Source organism: Rhynchophorus ferrugineus, unplaced genomic scaffold (assembly GCF_030347505.1).
Source record: "Rhynchophorus ferrugineus isolate W39M unplaced genomic scaffold, kcgeb_rfMv2 rfM1, whole genome shotgun sequence".
Taxonomy (NCBI): Eukaryota; Metazoa; Arthropoda; class Insecta; order Coleoptera; family Curculionidae; genus Rhynchophorus; species Rhynchophorus ferrugineus.
In genome coordinates, this window is record NW_027472580.1 from 25,995,246 (window position 1) to 26,017,239 (window position 21,994).

The 21,994-nt window shown below is 32.1% G+C and overlaps 1 protein-coding gene across 2 annotated transcripts in view; it reads left to right on the forward strand.

The window, feature by feature from the left end:
- Window positions 1-2,504: 2,504 nt before the first annotated feature.
- Window positions 2,505-21,994, forward strand: part of Snoo (Sno oncogene) — a 166,487-nt gene continuing 146,997 nt past the window's right edge. For both annotated transcript variants that reach the window (XM_076419167.1, XM_076419168.1), the window contains exons 1-4: window positions 2,505-2,804; window positions 6,251-6,460; window positions 6,524-6,705; window positions 6,840-7,032. In XM_076419167.1, coding sequence (XP_076275282.1) covers window positions 2,505-2,804; window positions 6,251-6,460; window positions 6,524-6,705; window positions 6,840-7,032 — 885 coding nt within the window. The remainder of the gene's footprint in view (window positions 2,805-6,250; window positions 6,461-6,523; window positions 6,706-6,839; window positions 7,033-21,994) is intronic.

The following is a 21,994-nucleotide window of genomic DNA, read 5'->3' on the forward strand; positions in this document are numbered from 1 at the left end:
CCCTTGAAGGAAATTATGTTGAATAAAAAAAAGTAATTTTGCCATAAAAATGTGTTTTACTATGGTAGGACCTACGGAATTCAGTTTTGGGGGTGTCTTACGAGAAGTAACATCAACATATTACAAGTATTTCAGAATAAAGTGAAGAATTGTGCATTTACCTTGATACTATTCCATCTGTCATAGATAAAATTCACAACAAGACAGGATTCACCCCACTCCCAAGTTAACATCGAGTTGCTGCGACTCTTGGAACGAGGACGCAGACTCAAGGAAACCAAATCGTGTAATCTTGTGAGGTTGTGTATAAAGTGTACTAAATGGTAAAATCACTGAAAGGTTCCTCTAACCTTTATTTTATTAGAGACTAAGAAGGACCAATGTGTCTTTCTAGATTAGTACCTAGTTTTAAGTCACTGCAGAGACAAATTGTGAGTTAGTCGGCAACGACAAGTAATAATATATTAATAAATAAACAAAATAAATTACAATGTTTTTAGTTTCGTTGTTTTTAATATTTTCAGGTGTACTTATAAGTATTAAGTTTGTGAAAGCTTTTCTTACATTTGTTCTTATATTTTGACAGTCAGTTTAGTAAGTAGAAAAACCTAAAAGGTTGTTTCACAGCATCCACACTGTGAATCAAATGTTATTATTATTTTAGAGATTACCATTATCGATATTATATAAGCGTATTGATCAACTTAAATCAGCAACCAATAGATTGCGTCATAAGTTGAATTTTGAATAACTATTGTATTCAGTAAATTTGACCTTCAAAGATTGTTATTTGTTTGTAGATAAAAAAGAGGACCATCAGGCAAAGATTTCAATCTTTATTTCCATATTTGTCACTAACAAGAATCGTATAGATTAATAAAGTCGAGCAAAAAATATTAGTCTATATTGGTGACTGCAAAAATGATAAACCTTCATATATCTTCAGAGTTCATCCACATTAAAATACACATTTGGATTTGTGTCTCTAATGTCTTATTGAGTGTTGTGTTGGTAAAGAGAATTACCATCCTGACGAAGTCAAAAGAGCAAAATAAAAACTCTCTTTTGTCAAAAAGTATCTTTATGAAATAGATTTGCAGTTTATTATTATATATAAAAAACAAATCATCGAGATGATACCATATGCATACACATACAAATGTGAGACTTGAATGAACTATAAAATTATTTTTAAACAATGAGACAGTTTTATCAAGAAAAAAACGCTCATTTCGGTTGGAGAAAATCAATGCTTCAAGAGAAACAAATCGTAGATTGCCTCATCGATTAACAAATTATTGATAAAAAGGTTCACCATTTCATCTGTCTTGCAAACCAAGATCTTTTTGCAAATTCTTCGATAAAGTGGATGGGTTTGTTCCTCTATAGTAAGCTCTACAGTATTAGTAACTTGTGCACGCCCTATACGTCGTCTCTGTAGATGCCTATTTTTATTGCAAAATTAGGAAATGGTTGTACCATTAATCGAATTAATTCATTTAACGGACCATTATGTCGACCATTATTTCTGGCTTGGTAGGAGCAGTGGTTGAGGCAATTGTTATTGTAAATGTTTCTAGCCAATAGTGCAAAATACGACAAGGAATTACCATCCCAGTAACCTGGCTGGGTAAGACCGGATGTCTTCTAAGTTGATCGCTGAACCGTGGTTTGGAGCCCACGCTTAGCAATAGGTCCAATCTATATTTTTTCCTATGCAACAACCAATGCGCGTATGACGTCGAATATACTGCCAAAAGCATTTTGTAAAAATGTAAACACTTTTTCCTTTTAATTTTACCCTAGCTAAAAAGAGACAGAATGTTGTCTCATGCGTCGAATCATGTAACGGAATCAGCCTATAAAAACGATTTCGATTGATGTTAGTGGACCACCTTGCCAAATGGCTACAAAATTATTTAAAACATTAGAGGTTTCAACCGGCAAACGTTGTAAACCAAAATTCTAAGTTGATGCGGCAACATTGCGACGTACTAACGTTATACATTTTGATGAGGTGTATTGGCAGTTTTATTGGATAGAACATACTCCAACAAACATACATACAAACCAAATTAAACATAAATCACCTAGCATTGCGAACTTCTAGTTCTTCAGCTACTTCTGTAAAAACACCCTATAGATAGTAAAAATTAATGAATAAATTAATATTTACTCATAAACATGAAACATAAAACATATTGATTCTACCGGAATTTTTTCGGCTAAAATATTAATGAAGTAGTGATTTAAATTGTTTTTTAAATAATATTTTGGATTTAATATTTCACGATGTGTTAAATAATACTTAGAAATAATAACTAATAATACAGATATTAGAAAAAACATTTTTTGGCTAATTTTATCTTCAGTAAATGTTAACAATGTTGTTAATATATTTTTCTCTTATTTCAGTGAAGGCTTCGTCGACCTTCTCTTTTTTATTCGCCTACTCTTGAAGGCCACGACTATCTGAGAGCTTTGTTGCCGTTATAATCTCCAGAATGATGGAGGTGACGCCCCATTTGATGAGTGTACTGAAAAATTATCAGTACAGTGCCACAAAGTCGTTGCAAGGACCTGGTCTTTCGCTGAACGTAGCGTCCGTGAAGAATGAGCTGCCGAGTCCTGGGGGTACGAACGATGAAGATTTCCAACCGTCTCCGGTGCCGTTTCCGGTGCAACAGTTGCCCATTCTCGCTGCTCCGGATACTTCGTGCAGCGAGCGTAGTGAAACGATTCTGGAGGGCGAATCAATATCGTGTTTCATCATTGGTGGGGAAAAAAGATTATGCTTGCCACAGGTAAGTCCTTATTTTTTAAATAATTTAATAATCAATTTTATATTATAGTAACAATGTAACTTGTAGTAGTATTGGCACTCATCTGTCTACTTTTTTCAACTTATCCTTCAGATAAAACACGAATTCCGTATTCCAAATAAGTTTCATCGTATTTTAATATTTGGAAAGTAACAATGACACAACATGATAAAAGCAATTGGTTTATTTATATTTCATTCCAACATGATATTGGATTATGTTACGATCAAAAGAACACTTTGAATTTTTGAATGATATAATAAAATAATTTTTATATATTTGACTTGATTATAAAGAGGAATTGATTATTGACCCTGATATTTGTATCGTATTTTCTCAATCAATCTTTATTAACTATTTAACTACCGCACTCTTTATATATAAAATAATGATTTGATTTATCGTTAATCAAAAAATTAAAAACCCAATAATTGCCAAAATAACATAAATTCAGTCAAAATTATTTTACTATTTATGAATCAAAATGTTTTTTTACCCTATTGCATTAATAAATAATGTTGAAAAATAGAGTTTCTAAAATGCTGCTATATTAATGCACAATATATTGTTATTTACAATCATACTACAAACAAAACAATATATATTATGTATAAATCTATGTAAGCATAAATTCGGAACATTTTTGATCAAGGTCGCGGCTAGGACGTTAGAACATTAAAAACCAATTGAATTAAACTAGTCGGACCGAAAATAGCGACTGGAACAGTCGATAGTCGTTTTCAGTCGATAGTTCCCAACTTTAAATTCATTAATCAAGTGTATGAAAGTATTTTTCAGTGTATTATTTCATGAAGTTAATAAAACGATATTTCTACTTATGAATAATTAAAAAATTATGAGTTTAAAAAACATTTTCTAGAACTGGTTAGATTTTAAATTTAGTTTTTAGTTAATGTAGAACCAATTTACCTTTTATTTTTTTCAGTTTTGTCGACACTTTTAAATCAAAATAATTAATCATTCTCTGCTTTTTGCGTTACCTTTCTCAGTCATGCGGACTATTAATTTTGAGAAAGATCATAAAAATCACGATTCTATTTAGTAAAATATTTTGTTTATTTAATATTGGTTCAATAACAATGCTTAAGACACATAGCTGGTTTTGGGGAATGAAGGTTGATTTCGTTTTAATTTATCTTATTGCTGATTGTGATATACTACTGTGATCAAAGCATAGCAAGACGTGGCATATTATTTATTAATGTTATTTGACTTTAGACGCCGGAATTTTGGGTTAATAACTCTTGTTTTTTTTGGTACGATTACGTGCCTTCTCACACATATTGAACTCTGTCGGATTTGTGACTATTCCTTTAATTCAAAAAAAATGTTTCGAATATATCTCTTTAAATCCATTGAGGAAATTTAATGGGAATCGAAGAAGGCCATTATATAAATCAGATTCAAGAACTGTCATTTTTTGCTTCAATTTCTAACGTCTACCGAAGTTTATTGGGCAGTATTAGAACTAATTTAGATTAATAATGATTTTGTTTTTAGCAATCTATAAAAACTAAAGTTATACATTCGATGTTTGGTTTGCACATCATTAATAACAGAACTAATATTTAGCATCATTATTTAGTGTTCATCAAGATATTGCATTACTTCTACATGAAAATAGTTGTGCTTTCTTCAATTTATATCATCTATTTGTCTCTGACCTGATACACATGTTGAGGCTTATAGTATTTTTCATGATACAGTTCGCATTGCAGAGCTATAATGCATGAGAATTAATGAAGAAAATGCTGAAGCATTGATAACTGACTGATCGCCTACTATTAGAAATCTTAGGATGCTGTTCGAGCAAGTATGGAAATTCAAGTACTTGGAATTAGTAATACAGGAGAAGACACTGATAGTGATGCGTGTTACAATCACGACTAAAAATCTGAATATTACCAATTCTCCTATATCTCTCCGAGACTTCATTGAAATGAAGTCATCTGTTTAAAATCCTATAATCTGTTGAAGAACAAATGCAGACAACTGGCTTGAACGTATCTGTTAAGTCAAATGAATAAAAGGTGAACGAATCCTTACTTCTGCGATGAAATTTAGATGAAAGAGGCAGTGAGCTGCCTGAACGAAAAGCGCATGAATCAAGAGCATGGAAAGCGATCTGAAAAATAGATAGAAATAAAGCTCGTTACCTTCCGCAACTGTTTGATATACTATGGATAAATGTATCCTAGCATTAGTTTAATATACCTGGTTATAAAAAAGTTTAGAAAAGCCTGGTTAAAGACGTTGTCAAGATAAATTGTAACCAATATCAAATTAAGAACCAGTATTGGTTCAATGTACATTCTGACAGAAAAGTACCGGAAATTTATTATTTAAAATACCTGCTTAGAGGGATTGTCCTTTATTGTTGACGTATGGGCACAACCGTCCTCCATTTGATTCGGAATGGCGCCTTTCAACTGAGGCAAAACCGTAAAAACCACGTCATAACAAGTTGTTCAAAAGTGCAGGTAATGTTCACTTGTTTTATTTGTTTATAATGGTGTTGTGTACTCCGAATTCTTATCATAAGGCCAAACGGCAGATAAAGAGTATTTAAGTCAACAAATTTTTCGAAAAAGCTCAGTTTAGCGGAAATGGAACCTTGGATTTTGCATCACGACAACGCAACATCTCGCAAAGCTATTTTGTGAAAAAATATCTAGTTAAAAAATCAATACACAATTTCTACATGGACATCCTTTCATTTCCAAAACCCAAATTATTATTTCTGAGAACTATTTTCAGTAAATAGGAGAAATAACAGAAAACTACCGATGAGAACTGAATCTGAGTTTTATCCCTCACAATGAGTGTAAAAATGTTTTGATAGTTGTTATTTTTTAATCAATAAACTTCTTAACCTTACTTATAAAATGTAAGATTGATTAATACACTTAGGTAATATAACAATATATGTAAAAGAACGATACATTTAGAATAATACACAATATAAAAACTAAAGAATATAAATAATAGCTTTATATAAGAAATAAAAAAGACAATAATACTAAATATTTGACCAACTTCAATACTATAACGAAAATGGCCACATCAGCTTATCTGACCTCTCACTAGCTGATAAAATGTTGAAGTTAACTTGAATGCTCAAGAGCTGCTTGATAATTTGATTACTCATATTATAAATATTTTATATATTATATTTAACGTAGGCAACTCCTATAATGACTCTGATGTCTTTCTGATCTGGGATTCCTTCCCTTACCTCTCATTAATAGATTTGTCTTGCTGCCTTGCCTTGTTTTCTTTTGTAGCTTTCTTTACCTCATTCTTTCACTTTTCTGCTAATATTTTTTATGCTTATTCTTCTTTCGTAGTCCTATATTTTCCAGAACCATTTTTACCGTTAGTTATTAACACTATTTATTGGTTTTCAGGTATTGAACTCTGTACTCAGAGACTTCAGTGTGCTGGAAATCAACAGGGAGTGCGATCAACTGCAGATTTATTGTTCGCGATGCACTCCGGAACAGTTGAACGTCCTTAAGAGCCACGGCATATTGCCCAGCGGTGCACCAAGCTGCGGTTTGATTACCAAAACTGATGCGGAACGGCTGTGTTCGGCTCTGCTCTTCGGTGGTCAAAAGGTAAGTTAAAAAAGACACCATATTCTGAAATAATACTCACACCTAACTATTTTGATATTGCAGAATAGCCAGCCGTTAAAACCGAGAAAAGGTGCTACCTCATTTCCTGTGTACCACGAGTGTTTCGGTGAGGCTAGAGGACGTTGTTATCCAGAATTATTTACTGGGAAAGATGTCAAATGCATAGAATGTTTAGATTGTCAAGGAGGGTTCACTCCACAGCAATTTGTATGCCATGTCCATCGGTAAGTCCAATAAGATTCTTTAAATTAACAGTTATTTAAATTCCTTTAAATATAAAAGTAAAAAATCTAATATATTATAAAAACTATTAAGAATTTAGTTAATATATTACATTTTTAATGTTTATTATTTTCAGAAACATGGAAAACCGAACAGTTCATTGGGGTTTCGACTCCAGCAGTCATTGGAGGTCCTACCTCCATGTTCCTGATGAAGAAACTGATCGCGAAGCCCTGGAGAAAATTCTGGACGAGATGGTAGATCGGTATCAAGGAAAAATACCTTTTCCTTCGCCACCGATAGTAGAAAATACAGTTAAAAGAAAACAGGTAAGTAACATTTCCCCATTTCTTAAATACGTAATAAAACTGATAACACTTATAAGTATTTATTCTAAGGATTGATTAATAGACTATATAGTACAATTAAATAATTACAAAGAGGAACAGACATGTGCCATGAAAATCAACAAACTTCAAACATCTGGTTTGTTAATTTAACGACCAAGTTAAATTCAAGTACTATTGTCTCATTAGTGGGTTCTGAATATACAATCAAGGAATCGTTTCTATTAACTGTTTGGATATATTTGATTAAAAAAAATATGTTACGTTTATATAAAATGAAATAAGCTTCATGATATAATAAGGAAATCATCGATGCATGGCTACAGTGATTTTAAGCTTATTCTAATACAAATTTTCTTTATATTATTTTTATTTATATTATAATGTATTGATATAATATTTTTATACATATAAGATATACAGGGATGGAAATTATTGAAATGTAACTACAGTTCATAGTATAAGAGTATTTTAAGTTTTTTCTTCTATTACCTTATAGGTGTTTAGATTTATTTTATTATTTTAGAACTATAACTTTATTTTAATATACTATTCTTCATACAGTTACGAATATTATTAAAATATATATAATATTATATAATTAAAAACACATATAACATGTGAAGAAATGTGTTATTGGATTATAACTTCACTTCTATAACCATAATTATTTTTAATTGTCTTAAAATCTAGCGGGATAGGGTGCACTACAAATTAAAATCAATACTTTTTGTTTAAACAATAGAGTCTCAGTCCTGCTATATTAATAACTACCTGCATATTGTATTATTTGGATTACTGTATTGTATAAAAATTTAATAATGGAGTATATATATGAACTACACTTTATGATAATTATATATCTTACTTATATAATTTGGTTTAAAAACAAACTTTAAAAATCAAGTTATAATGATTTTTTAAAAATTTCTTTTTTGGTAATTCGAAGAATAATAATAACCATAGTATTATTTTAGCAATAATAATTGATGTCTTCAATAATCATTATACTACTTCTTATATTTTCTGATTTTCGTCTATTTATTGTGCCCCTACAAATTTAAGTCTGGTTTAGTTAACTGGTCTTCTTGCCTTGGGTACTATTATTTAAGGAAACACTATGAATTTGAGCATAACATCCATAAATTATCAAATTAAAAATATAAATATAAATTTTAAACTGTTGAAAATAGTAAAATTATGCTGAAAATATGAAATAAAGTGAAAATAAATTTATAATATTATATATTTTGTCCTGCATGTACTAGGTTGTTCAACAAGTTTTTCATTTGATAAGGAAAACACGATTTCATGGATTACTTCTACATTTTATTATCCAGTATAATCTCTTTGAACATCAAAATAGGTTTCCACGACTTCATATTTTTTCGGATATGGGAGAATAGACAGAGAGGGTGCCTTTTTTAATAAAACACTATTGTTTTTGCAGATTAGGTAACTTATCACAAATTTTTATTTTTCTCATCCTAATATTCACTTCGACCCTGAAATAGTGGCGCTTATCAGCATCATCTCTTATCGAATACCGTCAAAATATATTAGCAATGTTCGAAAATTGATATTTTTAATAAGATTCAGACAATAGAACTTCATTTTTATTATAAATTACGCATGTATTGGATTTCATCTCTGGTCAACGCATCTTTTGTTGGCGTTTGTCGACTCATTGCGAAACCACCGGAGCCGCGGCCTTTAGACCAACTTCTTCAACAGACATCGCCAACGGTCGAGAGCCAGCATTGGCGTCGTCGCCATCGACGGCCTTGATTCGCCTTTCGAATTCGTAGTTGTTTTCCATCTAGTAGTGGGCCACGAGAGTCTGGTACTCGAACTGTAAACTGAACTGTTTATTGTTTTTCGATTTGATTAGGTACAGAAAAGTGTGTGGAGGGCTTCAGTTTGGAATTTTATCCTTTCTATCAGCGTATTTTTTATCAGCACTATTTTTGGTTATAATTTATGTAAAGCATTGTTTAAGCGATGTTCAGACAATGGGACTATATTAATTGTACCAAATATTCATATCATTTTTATGGATTTATAATCTATAAAAATTATTCAGTAATGTTAACTAAATAACGCTCAATTTTTAATGATTCAAGCAATCATCCCAGAGAATATCAGTGACATAATGTATCACCAGCTTTTGTTTTGTTTCTTTAATTGTTCCAAACTTACTTTAAAATTAATTCATAAGCGTGACAATAAAATTAGAAAAATTAACAATAAAAAACAATTAAAGTATTTATAACCGATGATGTTACTGTGTATTATATCGCATTGGGTACATTTGTAACCAACTTCATGTTGACACTTCTTTTCAGTATGTATCATTTCGTTGAACTGTGAACACATTGTGCGTTGAAAATATCTGAATATGTATCGAATAAATTGTATTTGCGGGAAGTTTTACTTTATTACTTCATTTTGAACAAAAAGGCGACTGTAGGTCAACGATTGCTGCGTGAAGATTATGGCAACCATGCCCCATCAATTTCAATGTGTGAATGCAGGTTTTGACGACCTAAATGTGGTGATTTTGACACCGAAGACAAAGAGCGTCCTGGACAGCCAAACAAATTTGACAGCGAAGATTTGAAAGGATCTCTATCGACTACAATTGATGCATTCTGGCAAAGACAGGGCAGGAATTCCAGGAAAGACAACAATGTTATTCTTTAGCCACATGGTTTGCGTTTGACCACATGGTGCAAAATTGATGAACATATTTGGAAACATTAAAATGGGAAGTGCTACCTCAATATATATCTATCGGACAGCAAAAAATCCGTCGATTCGTGGATAGCCTCAAAAGATCGTCACATCCTTTTTTTCGAGATTTAATTCGTAAATTGTATATAATATATTGTACCGATCGGTTACAATAAAGCTTGAAATTAAAACTCATTTATAGGCCTAATAAATATTCCAAATTCACTTACTAATTGTTTTTTATTTTTAATTTTATTATTTGATGATAGATTATATGTTATTTTATTTATGTTAGTTGTATGAAAGTCTCTTAGTCTTAATATTAAAAATAGGCGATTTAAAACATCATATCGTATGATTCTGGCATCTGTCCACAACTTAACCTTCAAATATGAGAGAGTTTGAATTGGTTTTATGTAAGTTTTTCCTTCTATTCGAGTTTTAGTCGAATAATTGTCATTTGCTGGGAACTTTTATGTACTTTTTTACATTTTTTATTATTTGAGACACATCGATAGTTTTTGAAGCATATGGTAATGTTAACTTAAATCAAATAAGTATCCAAAGTCAAGGTCAAGAGTATATGCGGACGTAGAATTGATGTTCAAACTGTACTAAATAATCATAGATCAGAAAACTTCATTTTAAAAACGGTCAAAATTTATTCTTGTAGAATCACTCAAAGCAAGTAATGAATTAAAAATCATTCCGTGTTTGTAAACGTTGTTTTTATTCTGAGTAAACATAGGTCTGATAAAAATAAATATACATTATCATATATGTTACATAGTTATACCTTGAACATAGCAATGTACACAGCACAATTATGTAACTGTTCAGTAAAAAAAACAGTTACACAGAAGAAAAAGTATTTGTTTTTTTTATATGGATTTTGTTAAAATATGACCGCTGTTATGAAGTTAGGCAGGCTACTGCTAGAGATAACAAAAATTACCGTATGTTTAAACTACGCCATGACAAAGGTCAGTTTCAGAAAGAAAATAAATAGTTGGAAAGCATATTTTGCGTTTAAATTAGGATCAGTATTATTTCTCATAACGTTAAGAGCCATACCAGTGCTTTTATTGTAGAGATTTAATTAAAGTAATGGTGAAATAGTTTCTGTAATATATATTTTGGTATTATTTTGCATGAAAACGTTGTTTAACGATGGACTGAATAGAAATAGAAAATAATCGAGTTAAATTATAATTCTCACTATCAGGTTGAAATTTTGGTGGGTTTCTATGAGTATAAGTTCATTGAGCATAACTACAACGTTTAAATAAAATAATGAAAACAATATTTTCGTTAATTTTATACAATTGATTCAACATGTGGTTAGTGATTATTTTATGATGATCCAAATCAAATACGAAAATAAATATAAACTGAATTAAGAATCATTTAGTAATCTAGAAATAAGACTGTAAGAGATATACCAGTGGTGATGAGTATAAACACAAATAATTAAATATGTCAAAAGTGGTGATTGTAATGGTGTTACAATTACATATTTGTTATGATTTACTTCATCAACAATTTTATCTATACACTATATATACAGTTGCCGGAAGGTTTTTAACAGTCATTTTGTGATTACAAACAGGTATTGAAATACAGTTATAAATATTTCAGCTTTATTACACTGTTCAAAAGTTAACAAAGCCACTGCAACTCTTTCGAAACTGATTACATCATTACAAAGGTTAGTCTGATAAAATCAATAGCTGAAGATACATTTCGCATTCAAATTACACACAATGATTTTCGCATGTATATTTCTCAATACTTTAACGATATCAACATTTTCACTGTGTAAGTTTTTTTTATAGATTGTAATAGAACATACGAGTTTGGCTAAAATTGTTGCGCGTGTTACGAAATGTCTATTTTTTTAAACATATGTGAGCCGAGTAGGTTTAGATATAACGGGGGTACTAAAAATTGTTACTTATTTATACAACTATTGATGATTTTGTTCGCCTATCCAAATCCTTCTCGGCAATTATCACACGCATTTGGAAACAATCCTCCAATCGGGGCGTGTTTTCGAATTTGCGTGAGCGCCCAACTGTGACCGTGACGTCCGAATGGTATTCTGTTCGCATGGTCGCGGACAGTCTGCACCAACATTTTAGGATGTAGTGCCGCATATTTCTTTATATAACACATGGGCCGAAAAGTCCCAGTTTTCGCAAGAAAACGCTTTTTTTTGTTCAAAATTGGTTTTATTCATCAAAATAATCTCCATTAAGAGCCACATAATCATTCCAGTGCCGCTCTAAGATTTCATTACCATTTTGTGGAACGATTTTGTAGGCCTCAAAATAGGCCTCGGTCTCAGCGATAACCTCTTCATTCGAGCGAAATTTCTTACCGGTGAACATTTTTTTGAGGTGTGCGAACTGCCAATAGCAATCTGGCAAATACGGTGGAGCAATTCGAAGTTCAGTTCTATTGTCAATGTAGTTTTGTCATTGTTTTGATTGACTGGTGACACGGTACGTTGTCTTGATGAAACAAACAAACTTTGTTTGCCATATGCGGTCGTTTCTTTACAATGTCGGCCCTCAAACGCTCCAATAACGCTATATAATATTCACACTCCTCAAGATAGAAGGCTCGATGAATATTACATCACGCACATTTCAAAATACTGAGGCCATAACCTTTCCAGCCGATCGTTGTGCTTTCTTGCATTTTGGACGAGATTCACCAGTTGTTGTCCACTCAGATGTCGATCGTTTTGATTCCGGAGTGATATGATGAGTCCATGTTTCATTATATTGTTACATGTCGATGCAAAATTCCAGTTTGTTACGTTTAAACATATCCAATCACTGCTCAGAATCATCAACACGTTCTTGTTTTTGGTCAACAGTGAACAAACGCTACACCCACTTTGAACAGAGCTTTCTCATAGTCAAATACTCATGCAATATAAAACCGACACGTTCTTTTGGTATCTTTATGATAGCTAACTGACGCAACTTCACTTTTCGATTATTCAAAACGATTTATTAGATTTTTTAAAATGTTTTCTGGTGTTACCTCCTCCTTTGGACGTCCACTGCGTTCTGTGTCATCGGTGTCTCTATGACCACGTTTGAAGTCGGCAAACCAACGTTTCATTGTTGTTTCTGGTGGAGCAGAGTCCTTATAATACTCCTCAAACCATTGCTTCGCTTGAACGGTAGTTTTTTCCCATCAAGAAGCAGTGTAAAATTAAAACAGGACGTTGTTTTTGATCCATTGTTTTGAAAATAACAACAGTTTCTTTTCAAGGTTAGTACTACCTGAAATATCGGTCAATGCAATAAAACTAGCGATATCTGTATGTTAGGTCCGGGACTTTTCAGCCAATATGTTAGTCATTGTACATAGAGATCGCTAACTATATTCATTACTGTACTATATATAGGAGAGTGATTTCGACTCGGTCATGGTCAGTAAGTAATATTGGAGAAAGCGCTAATTGAGGAAATTCAGTTTAAGAAGAAATAATAGCTGTGCAGCTGTGGTTTTGACATTTTTCCTGAAATTCCGAGGTTTATAGTAAAAGTTGGTTATGCGTTTAAGACTAAAACTATATATTGTTTTTGTTGTCTACTGTTTTCTTCGAATTTATGGTAGCGTACGAATGCCTCGATTAAAAACTGGTTGCAGACTAGTTTCTGAAACATTATTTTTATGTTCTATTTTTTTTTTATTAAGAGTTCATGGGGTGAGTTGGCGTAGAATCGTTTATAATTTAAAGGAGAAATTGTACTTCAAATGATTTGACATCGTGTACCATTTGTTTATCTATGGATATAAACACATGTATATTGGCATAACCACTGCTTGTACTTATAACCAACATCACGTGTCAGCACTCTATGACAGTGGTGTGTTTTAATCCCTGCTAGATGCATTTCCCAAAATTATCTCAGGTACAGACATCTTTTATATATATTGTGGCCTTTTCAGTAGCATTTATTTTAACCTGTGTAGTTTAGCACATATGTATGAGGTCACCTTTTGAAGTGATACTAAAATCTATTTTTTACATCTTTGTGACTTCGAGAGCGTGGATGAGTCAGGTTACTTTCACAACATGGTGTTGAGCACTACTGAAATAGGTTGATATTTCTCATGACAGTTTGATTCTTTGAATAAAAAAAAAATTAACAAATAGTATATGTGATATTCTTTTACGAAAATAATGGTTTCTATTTCAGTAAAATTTTCACGATTATAGCAAATATATTCGTGAATATGGCTTTTTATCGTACTCACAAATTTGTTCTGTTCAAACCACCGAGGAGTGCAGACGTACCTTTCAGAACGATCTGTTGTAAAAAAAACATCTGTGTTACTGTTAGTGTCATAAAAGTGCCGGTCATAAAAGTGTAAACCTGGTCTCAACCATTGTAGGGCGAGAACGTGATTTAAAACGTGCACTATTGAACCTGAAAAATATGTTTAAGTTTATTTTCCAGTGTCCTGAAAATAATGTCAAAGGTGTAAAGTCTAAAGACACATATGTTGTCTGTTTTTTTAAGGAGAAGCAGCCCTACCGCAGATATCATAGCAGATGTAAGGGAAATCCGTTATTCCTGCCTGTCATTACAGTGCCTACTGCCCACTCGATATATTTTATGAGAGTAGTGTTTAGGTGGTATTTTTTTAATTATTTTTTTTACATTATTTCTGGATTATTTTATATAATTATTTATTACTTAACAGAAAAAATTAGCAGCAGAAAATACACGTGTAAAATATGAGTTGCAGGTAAAATCCTATAATTTAGTGATACTAATTTTGTAGATGGCTATGGAACAAAAGTTTATTTATGTTAAATAATATGAAAACGCTGAGCAATATGACAAAAAGGATTGCCGAGTAGAGCAATGCTACAAATGAAAAATATGTTAAAATGTATTTTCCAGTGTCCTGAAAATAATGTCAAGGGTGTAGTGCCTAAACACACACATGTTATCTGTTTTTTTTATAAAAGAAGCAGCCCCACCACAGCTATCATAGCAAAAATGTAAGCGAAATTGGCGAAGATTACTATATGCTCATATTCTGATAGGTTTGTTTAATTCACATTCTTGAAATATTTTCTAAAAAATTATTTTATTAACTTAATTAAATGTTAATTAAAAATGGTATTTTTCGGTATTCTCGACGTGTCAAAATTAATTTTTCCATGTTTGTATGTTGTTCCAGTTAAGTAACATTGGTGTAGTTAATCGGATTGACGTTGACCTCGCCAGTGTCGGAACAGCGGGCACTTCTCCACACCCCAGACGCGTCGAAAACCATCAGCCGCGATCTCTCCGCGCGGAGCGTACGTCCGTCCCGCTCTTCGTCTTTGTTCGCCGTCGGTCCGATTCGATTCGATCGCTGCCGAGAGGGAGCTTGGCATTCGGGCCACGTCGCCTTCGTCTCCGGCGACTGCGACGACGACGACGTTCCATGGCTGCGACACGCCGTATGAAAATAGACAGTGCGCTGGTCAGGCATTCAGCGCGTCGTAAAACAAGCGTTTCGGTTGCGAAACGCGCGATTATTATTCGTTATGTTGTTTTGGGGGGGTTTTCGGAAGAATGACCGGTAGTTCTACTTTTACGCACGCATCAGTATGTGTACTTGCCACTGTTGGTTCAGACCGTCTTGTAACCGGCGCCCGGATTTATTCTTCAAATATGAAATCACAACAGACTCTCTTGGCCGTTTCCGTTGGTCTGAGTTGTAGGGCAATGGTCTTTCTCTCCTGTAAAGTAGAACGCAAAGTGGTAGTTTGAATGATGCTAAAAATGGAAATGTTATTGTTTTTTTAGATGCAAAATAGTCGGATGTATTTACTAGCTTTAAATTTAAATGACGATGTTTAATTTTTCCTTGTAAAAACTGTATATTATAGGGAATATACATTAATTCGTCTTCTTCTTTATTCATTATTGTATCAATAAATTAACGTTTATGGTGAAAAATCGAGCCATCTTTTTAGCAGAATACGGATACTTTTTACTGTTAACAAATTAACTTTCTTTTTAATCTTCCTTTGATATTTGCTGCAGCTTTGACAATTCGGACGCTAATATATGGCCTATAAGTTAGTTTTAAAGGATTTTTTTAAATTTGAAGCTTTATTGTGAAAAATTGGACTATCTTTAATGTTTTCTTCATTATGGAATCCATTTTTTTTAACTGTGTATACTATTGGCAATGTACATTCATTCGGTCTTTTTTATCAATAAATTAACGTTTATTGTAAAAAAACCGGGCCTTAAGTTTCATTAAAAATAATTGCTAATCTTTAACCACCACTTATTACTACCTTTTTGTCATAATACGGATTCTTTTTATTATTATCCACAAATTAGCCCTCATTTTAATCTTCGTATGATATTTGCTGCAACTTGGACAGTTTGGACACTATTAAACGTCTTACAAGTTGGTTTCAAGGGACTTTTTTAAGATTTATTGTGAAAAATCGGTACAACGTATTTTATTCATAGTATCGTCTATCGATACTTTGTCCCATTTTTGAGGCAATTTACGGATTCCATCCCAAAAGAACGAGGAGTATTTTGAGGCTATTCACGGATCGACCTTTTTTTTGGTATCTTCATAAGAAGTGAAGCGCTGCTCAGATAGGTCACGACTCATATGTAGGAATAAGTAGCAATCAGAAGGTGTAAGATCTGGATAAAGGGGGAAGGGGTGTATCAGGATTTCCAGTTTTAATGTTTCCAATATGCTGTTTTCACCGATTTTGCAACATGTATCGAATGTTTTCATAATGAAGAAGAACATTGTTGTATTCCGGTCGTTTTTCGCGCGGTGCTCGGCTCATACGCATCAGTTGTCGTATCAATTTTATCGAGTCCACAAATCCTCGTTTTTAAAATGTTTTGGATATGCAGAACTCTCTTTGCCTTCGGTTTCAAAATAATCACTTTGAAAACATCGAACCCAGTATTCACATGTTGAAATCGATGGAGCATGGTTGCCGTAAGTTTGTCACAGCATTGGATGACCTTCAGTCGCCTTTTTCATCAAATTGAAGTAAAAAAGTAAATCTTTTCGCAAATACGATTGACTCGGTAGAAATTCGGTAGAAAAACATCTTCAATCCTCTGAGAAAAATTTTTGTTCACACTTCGAGGAAATGACACATACCAAAAAGTCCTGAGTCTTCAACATGAGGTTGGTTACAAGTGTACCCCATGCGATTTAATACACAGAAACATCATCTGTTGTAAAGATTTTAATATTATCCTGCGAATACCTGTACATTTTCATGTAGATGTTCGCGGATTGTTATAAAACATCGTTATGTTGTAACATCACTTCTGATTAGAAGAAATGTAGGGTTCTTTCAATATTCCACATAAATAGATTAATTATAATTTATAGTGATTGATGGTTGATGATTTAAATTTCTTAAAAAAGTTCTTAAATATTTTAAACCGTTTATTTGATCAAAAACTTGAAAATGATTTTAAGAAATAAAAATTGATATTTTTTAGATTTAAAATTATGAATATATTTCAAGGTTATGTTGTTGATAGATTTACGATATGACGTTTTACATCGGACAGTTTTAATGTAATTAATATATTATTTTTGGCGCCTTGTTTTGTCTGAAAACTTATTTGTGTTTTCAAGTTACTGCTCATAGCTTATCCCCTTTTCGCTCTTTTTTTTTCTTTAAATTTTGATTTATAGTCGAAAAGAAGCTCCGCCTTTTATATATTGACTATATTTCTTTTGTTATGCGGCACAAATGATAGAGGTTGGATATTAACGCATTTAGTGGAATTGATACGAATATGGTCTCTCCAGCCTTTTCAATAAAACAGTCAATAGACGGCGTTGATATTGTTTTTAAAAATGTAAAATTCGTTTCAAGTTTAGAACGGATTTTTCTTTCTCATTTTATCCTAGTTAATAGCGCTAATGTCTCCATCCTTTCATATCAAAATAGTATGTTCAATAATTACGTATTGTTTTTATTAGCTTTTATTTATTTTTAATATAAATTAATTTTTAATAAATTAACTTTTAATTAGATGCTTATTATTTATGATAACCCCAGAACTATTCTAGGTCCTGAGTAAAACTTATTTTAATAACTAGGTACTTTAATTTTGTCATTATGGAAAAATTATCAGTTGTTTATAAACATATTAATTAGTAAATATATTGAATGATATGAAATTTATAAGAATTTTTCCTACATGTATATCAACCTATTCTTATATAATTTTTTTGCATAATATCTGTTGTTTTTTTAGTTTCTATTGTTTAATCATTAGTATTCTTTTCTAATATCATTTGTTTCACTAAATTGATTAATTCTACTTCAGTTTTCATTGACCATATACTGTGTTCGTACTTACACACTTACTTTCGTCATTAGAATTGTTGAGAACTGTTGAATCCATGATATATTCTCCAATTCTGTCACTATAGATTTTTTTCTTCACTAACAATTAGTTATGAATATATCATTAACAGTAACATATGAGGTTATGGTACTATTATATTATATAAAATTGGGCTAGTTCATTGCTTCATTAATATCTTAATGCACTGGATATAAATATATGATTTTAACGACTCTCATTCCTAAACACTTTAAAAGGCCAATTTAATTTAAGAATTGTGTCAATCAATTGGACATATCAGTCTCAATCAGTAAATTTCTGATAGTAAACTATTATTCTTTGTTTCTAACTTCGTCTTCAACAAAGCTATAAATACAATTTCAATGGTGAACATAAATTGAAACTTTCATAAGTTTTCATAAAAAAAACTTATGCTTTGACGATGCAGAGAAATATTTTTTATAAAATATTTTAGGATATAAAAAGTTATCAGGGCTAGCTTTTACTATTTGATATCTACTGACAAAATTCTCAACAAGCAAATTGTCCCTTGGATGTTGACAATATAGCCTCGCCCTAATTCATCACACTCTATGTGGCGAAGTCAATTCTTTCTATATTTGAAGATTTACCAAGAGGAAAGTTGGTAAAAATATGTTTAGGCGGTCTAATGCCAATAAAGCATTTTGGTTACAGAAAATGACCATTTACTCAAATGATATTTTATATTGTAGGTATTGGTTTTTAGTATTAATCGTAATGTTTGATTTAAATAATTTATTTTTCAAATTCAATGCTATTTTTTATTATTTATTATTTCACATATTAGTATTGATTAATTCTGGAACTATTATTGAATATAATAAACATTATTACTTATTCAACTGATAGGAAGCTTAGATCAACGATTCGAACGTCTTTAACAAAGTAACAACACAGTATCTTGATATTTTTATAACTTAATTGTGTCCACTAGTACAGAAATATTTTCGTTGTATTTTAGGCATAATCTAGTTATGTGATATAAATGTGAATCTCCTGATATTGTCATCGAAAGGTGCTATTTTATTATATAAAGAATTTCGTTCATTTTAATATAGTGTGTCTTTCTTTAGACTGAGATTTGTATTCTTTTTGATCTATTATATTAATGGTTTTAAGAAAAATAAGGATAGTGTAATATAGATAGTGTTAATTTATATCGAGCGTTTTTTTCCATAAATTTACTTATTTTGGTTTTTCAAAATATTCTTATTTCCTAGTATTTTAATAATAGTTGAAATAATTCTCAGCAATGCCCTGTGGCATGGATCGGTTTGGTCAACACCGTGGTGATGATTACTCAGTCCGAATATTCTTCTAACAGAAGAAAAACAATGGCAATCTCTGAAAAGGTGAAAGACAGAGTCAGGGGATTGGTCATAAAGTTTACAGTTTGCTTGATGAGATCAAGTGGCAGTGTCAGTGTCAGAAATAACAGTGTCGCACTCTGTCGATTGAGTTTCACTACGTGGGAAGGAAGGAGACCGGAAAAGTCACTTTTGATTTCAAAGAGTTTGTTTGGTTCGTCTTTCAAAACCTAGCGTCTTTGCACTGTGCTCTGGTAAAGGTTCTGACGATGGGATAGACATCGGTGTGGATATATATGTTCTCGATAGGGAATTGATAATAGACCGCAGACTTTGCTGCAGCATCTGCTTGTACATTCCCAAGTGTCCCAACGTGAGATCCATACTAGCGTCAGTAAGAGTGACTATAGAAGACCGTGAGATTTGGAGACTGAGGTTCTTCCGTTTAAGAAGGCAGTTCAGCGAACTGTAGCAGTCTGAAAGGTTGAATAATTTTCTGTATGGTTGTTGTCTTAGCAACTGCTGTAAGACGCATAATTTGGAATCTCTCCATGTCCAGCGTGCTTAAAAATGCAAGTTTGCCCATTATAGATCAAGGCACAACCAAATCGAGTACTGGATTTGGACCCGTCACTATAAATGTACCTGTGCTTCGGGTAGAGGGATATATGCATTATTTAATGTTTATTTTGCGAAATACATTTTTAATTGTTCAAAACTGTATTATAGGATTAGAGAAACTCACCAAATTTGATTAATAATGTTAGCCTCAAAGATATTTTTTATTATCACTTTATATTTTTTATCTCACTTTATGATTTTTTATAGGGTTTTAAGAGCTTGGAGCTTTATGCATTCAAATTTCGAAAAAATGCTCATGTCAATTATTCAACATCCGTCGTTTAATTATGTAGTATCTTAAAAAAAACAAACTTAGTATTTAGTCCCTTTATAGTAGAAAACGATAAACAAAGACGAAATTATTTCGCTCGTACGTAAACTCTTATCTATATAAAACAAGATTTGCAATATAATTAAAGATAATGCGACAGCGCCACGGCTCATAAAACAATAATGTTTTCGTGTTTTTTCTCATGAGAAGATTATGCCAAGGTCACAGTTCGAAATCGCCCTGTGTCGTGGCGTCAGAATTATTATTTGGTTTCGGATTATAGCTCCGATGAATAACAATACATATGGCATTACACATGTTTGTTATTGTACCGAGATCTGACCGTTTTGGTCTCTGTCTCTATTGATGTACGATTGTTTAACGATTTATAAAAGCTTTTTGTTGCCGATTTTGTCTACGCATATGACATTATCCACGCTAAGAATTTGGTAAATATGTTAGAGATAGAGAGTCATCGATCAATCTTTAGGTATTATAAGCCTAGTTGTTCAAATAAATTCTAAGTCATACATATTAACTTAACATGTTTTTAACATTAACTACGCAAGACATTCTTTCTAAAAAAATCTATTAATATTTACTTGTTAAGAAAATATGTGAAGTTTTCTTCAGAAATCTCCTAGTAATTTTTTATTGACGGATTCTCCGGTTATCTTTCAAGGAATTGTTTTGGGAGTTTTGAAGCTCTTACGCATGATATTATTTGTTCCTTCTGTGTGAGTTGGTATAACAGACCAAGAGCTCAGACGTCATCTTGTTTTAACTACATTCCTTGTATATATGTTGCAATTTCGGGCAAAAGCTTTCATATTATCATGAAACATAAATATATTATTGGTGTGCATTAAATTGGTTGGTAAGTTGCTTCATTCCAGCAGACATCAAAACATCTTACGCTTTTGTTTTTTTATAGATCTTCAACAAAACCATGCGAATTTTGAATATTTTAGGTGGTAGGTAACAATGAATAATACTTCAAATAATATATCTTGTATCAATTTATTTGAATATAGCTGGAAAGTTACAGATACTACAGTAATGTATATGCAATTATAGAGTTACACAAACAAATCCATTATCAATTTCACCCCTTCATTCGACGAAAATTTCTTCACAGCGAGCATTCTTTTGAGATCTGAGAGCAGGAAATAGTCATGGGATGCAGCCATGTTTCATCCATTCTCAAATATCGACGCAAAAACTCGGGTTTATTACCCACTTTGCACAGAGCTTTCTCATATTCAAATATTCGTGAATGATGTGATGTGCACGTTCTGTTGATATCTTTAGAGTGTCTGCTATTTCATTCAATTTCTTTTAATAATTAATTTTTTTTAATGTTTTCGTCGGTAACAACCTATTTTGCCGTCCGTCCACTGCGTTCACCGTCTACGGTGCTGATTTTACCACGTCTAAACTTAGCACACCAATCCTTGATGGTTGATTTTCCTGGAGCAGTGTCCGGAAAATCGGCGTCAAGCCAAGTTTTTGCTTCAACTATGTTTTCCCTTCAAAAAGCAATATTTTATTATAATAATTATTATAACTATAATTCACAAACT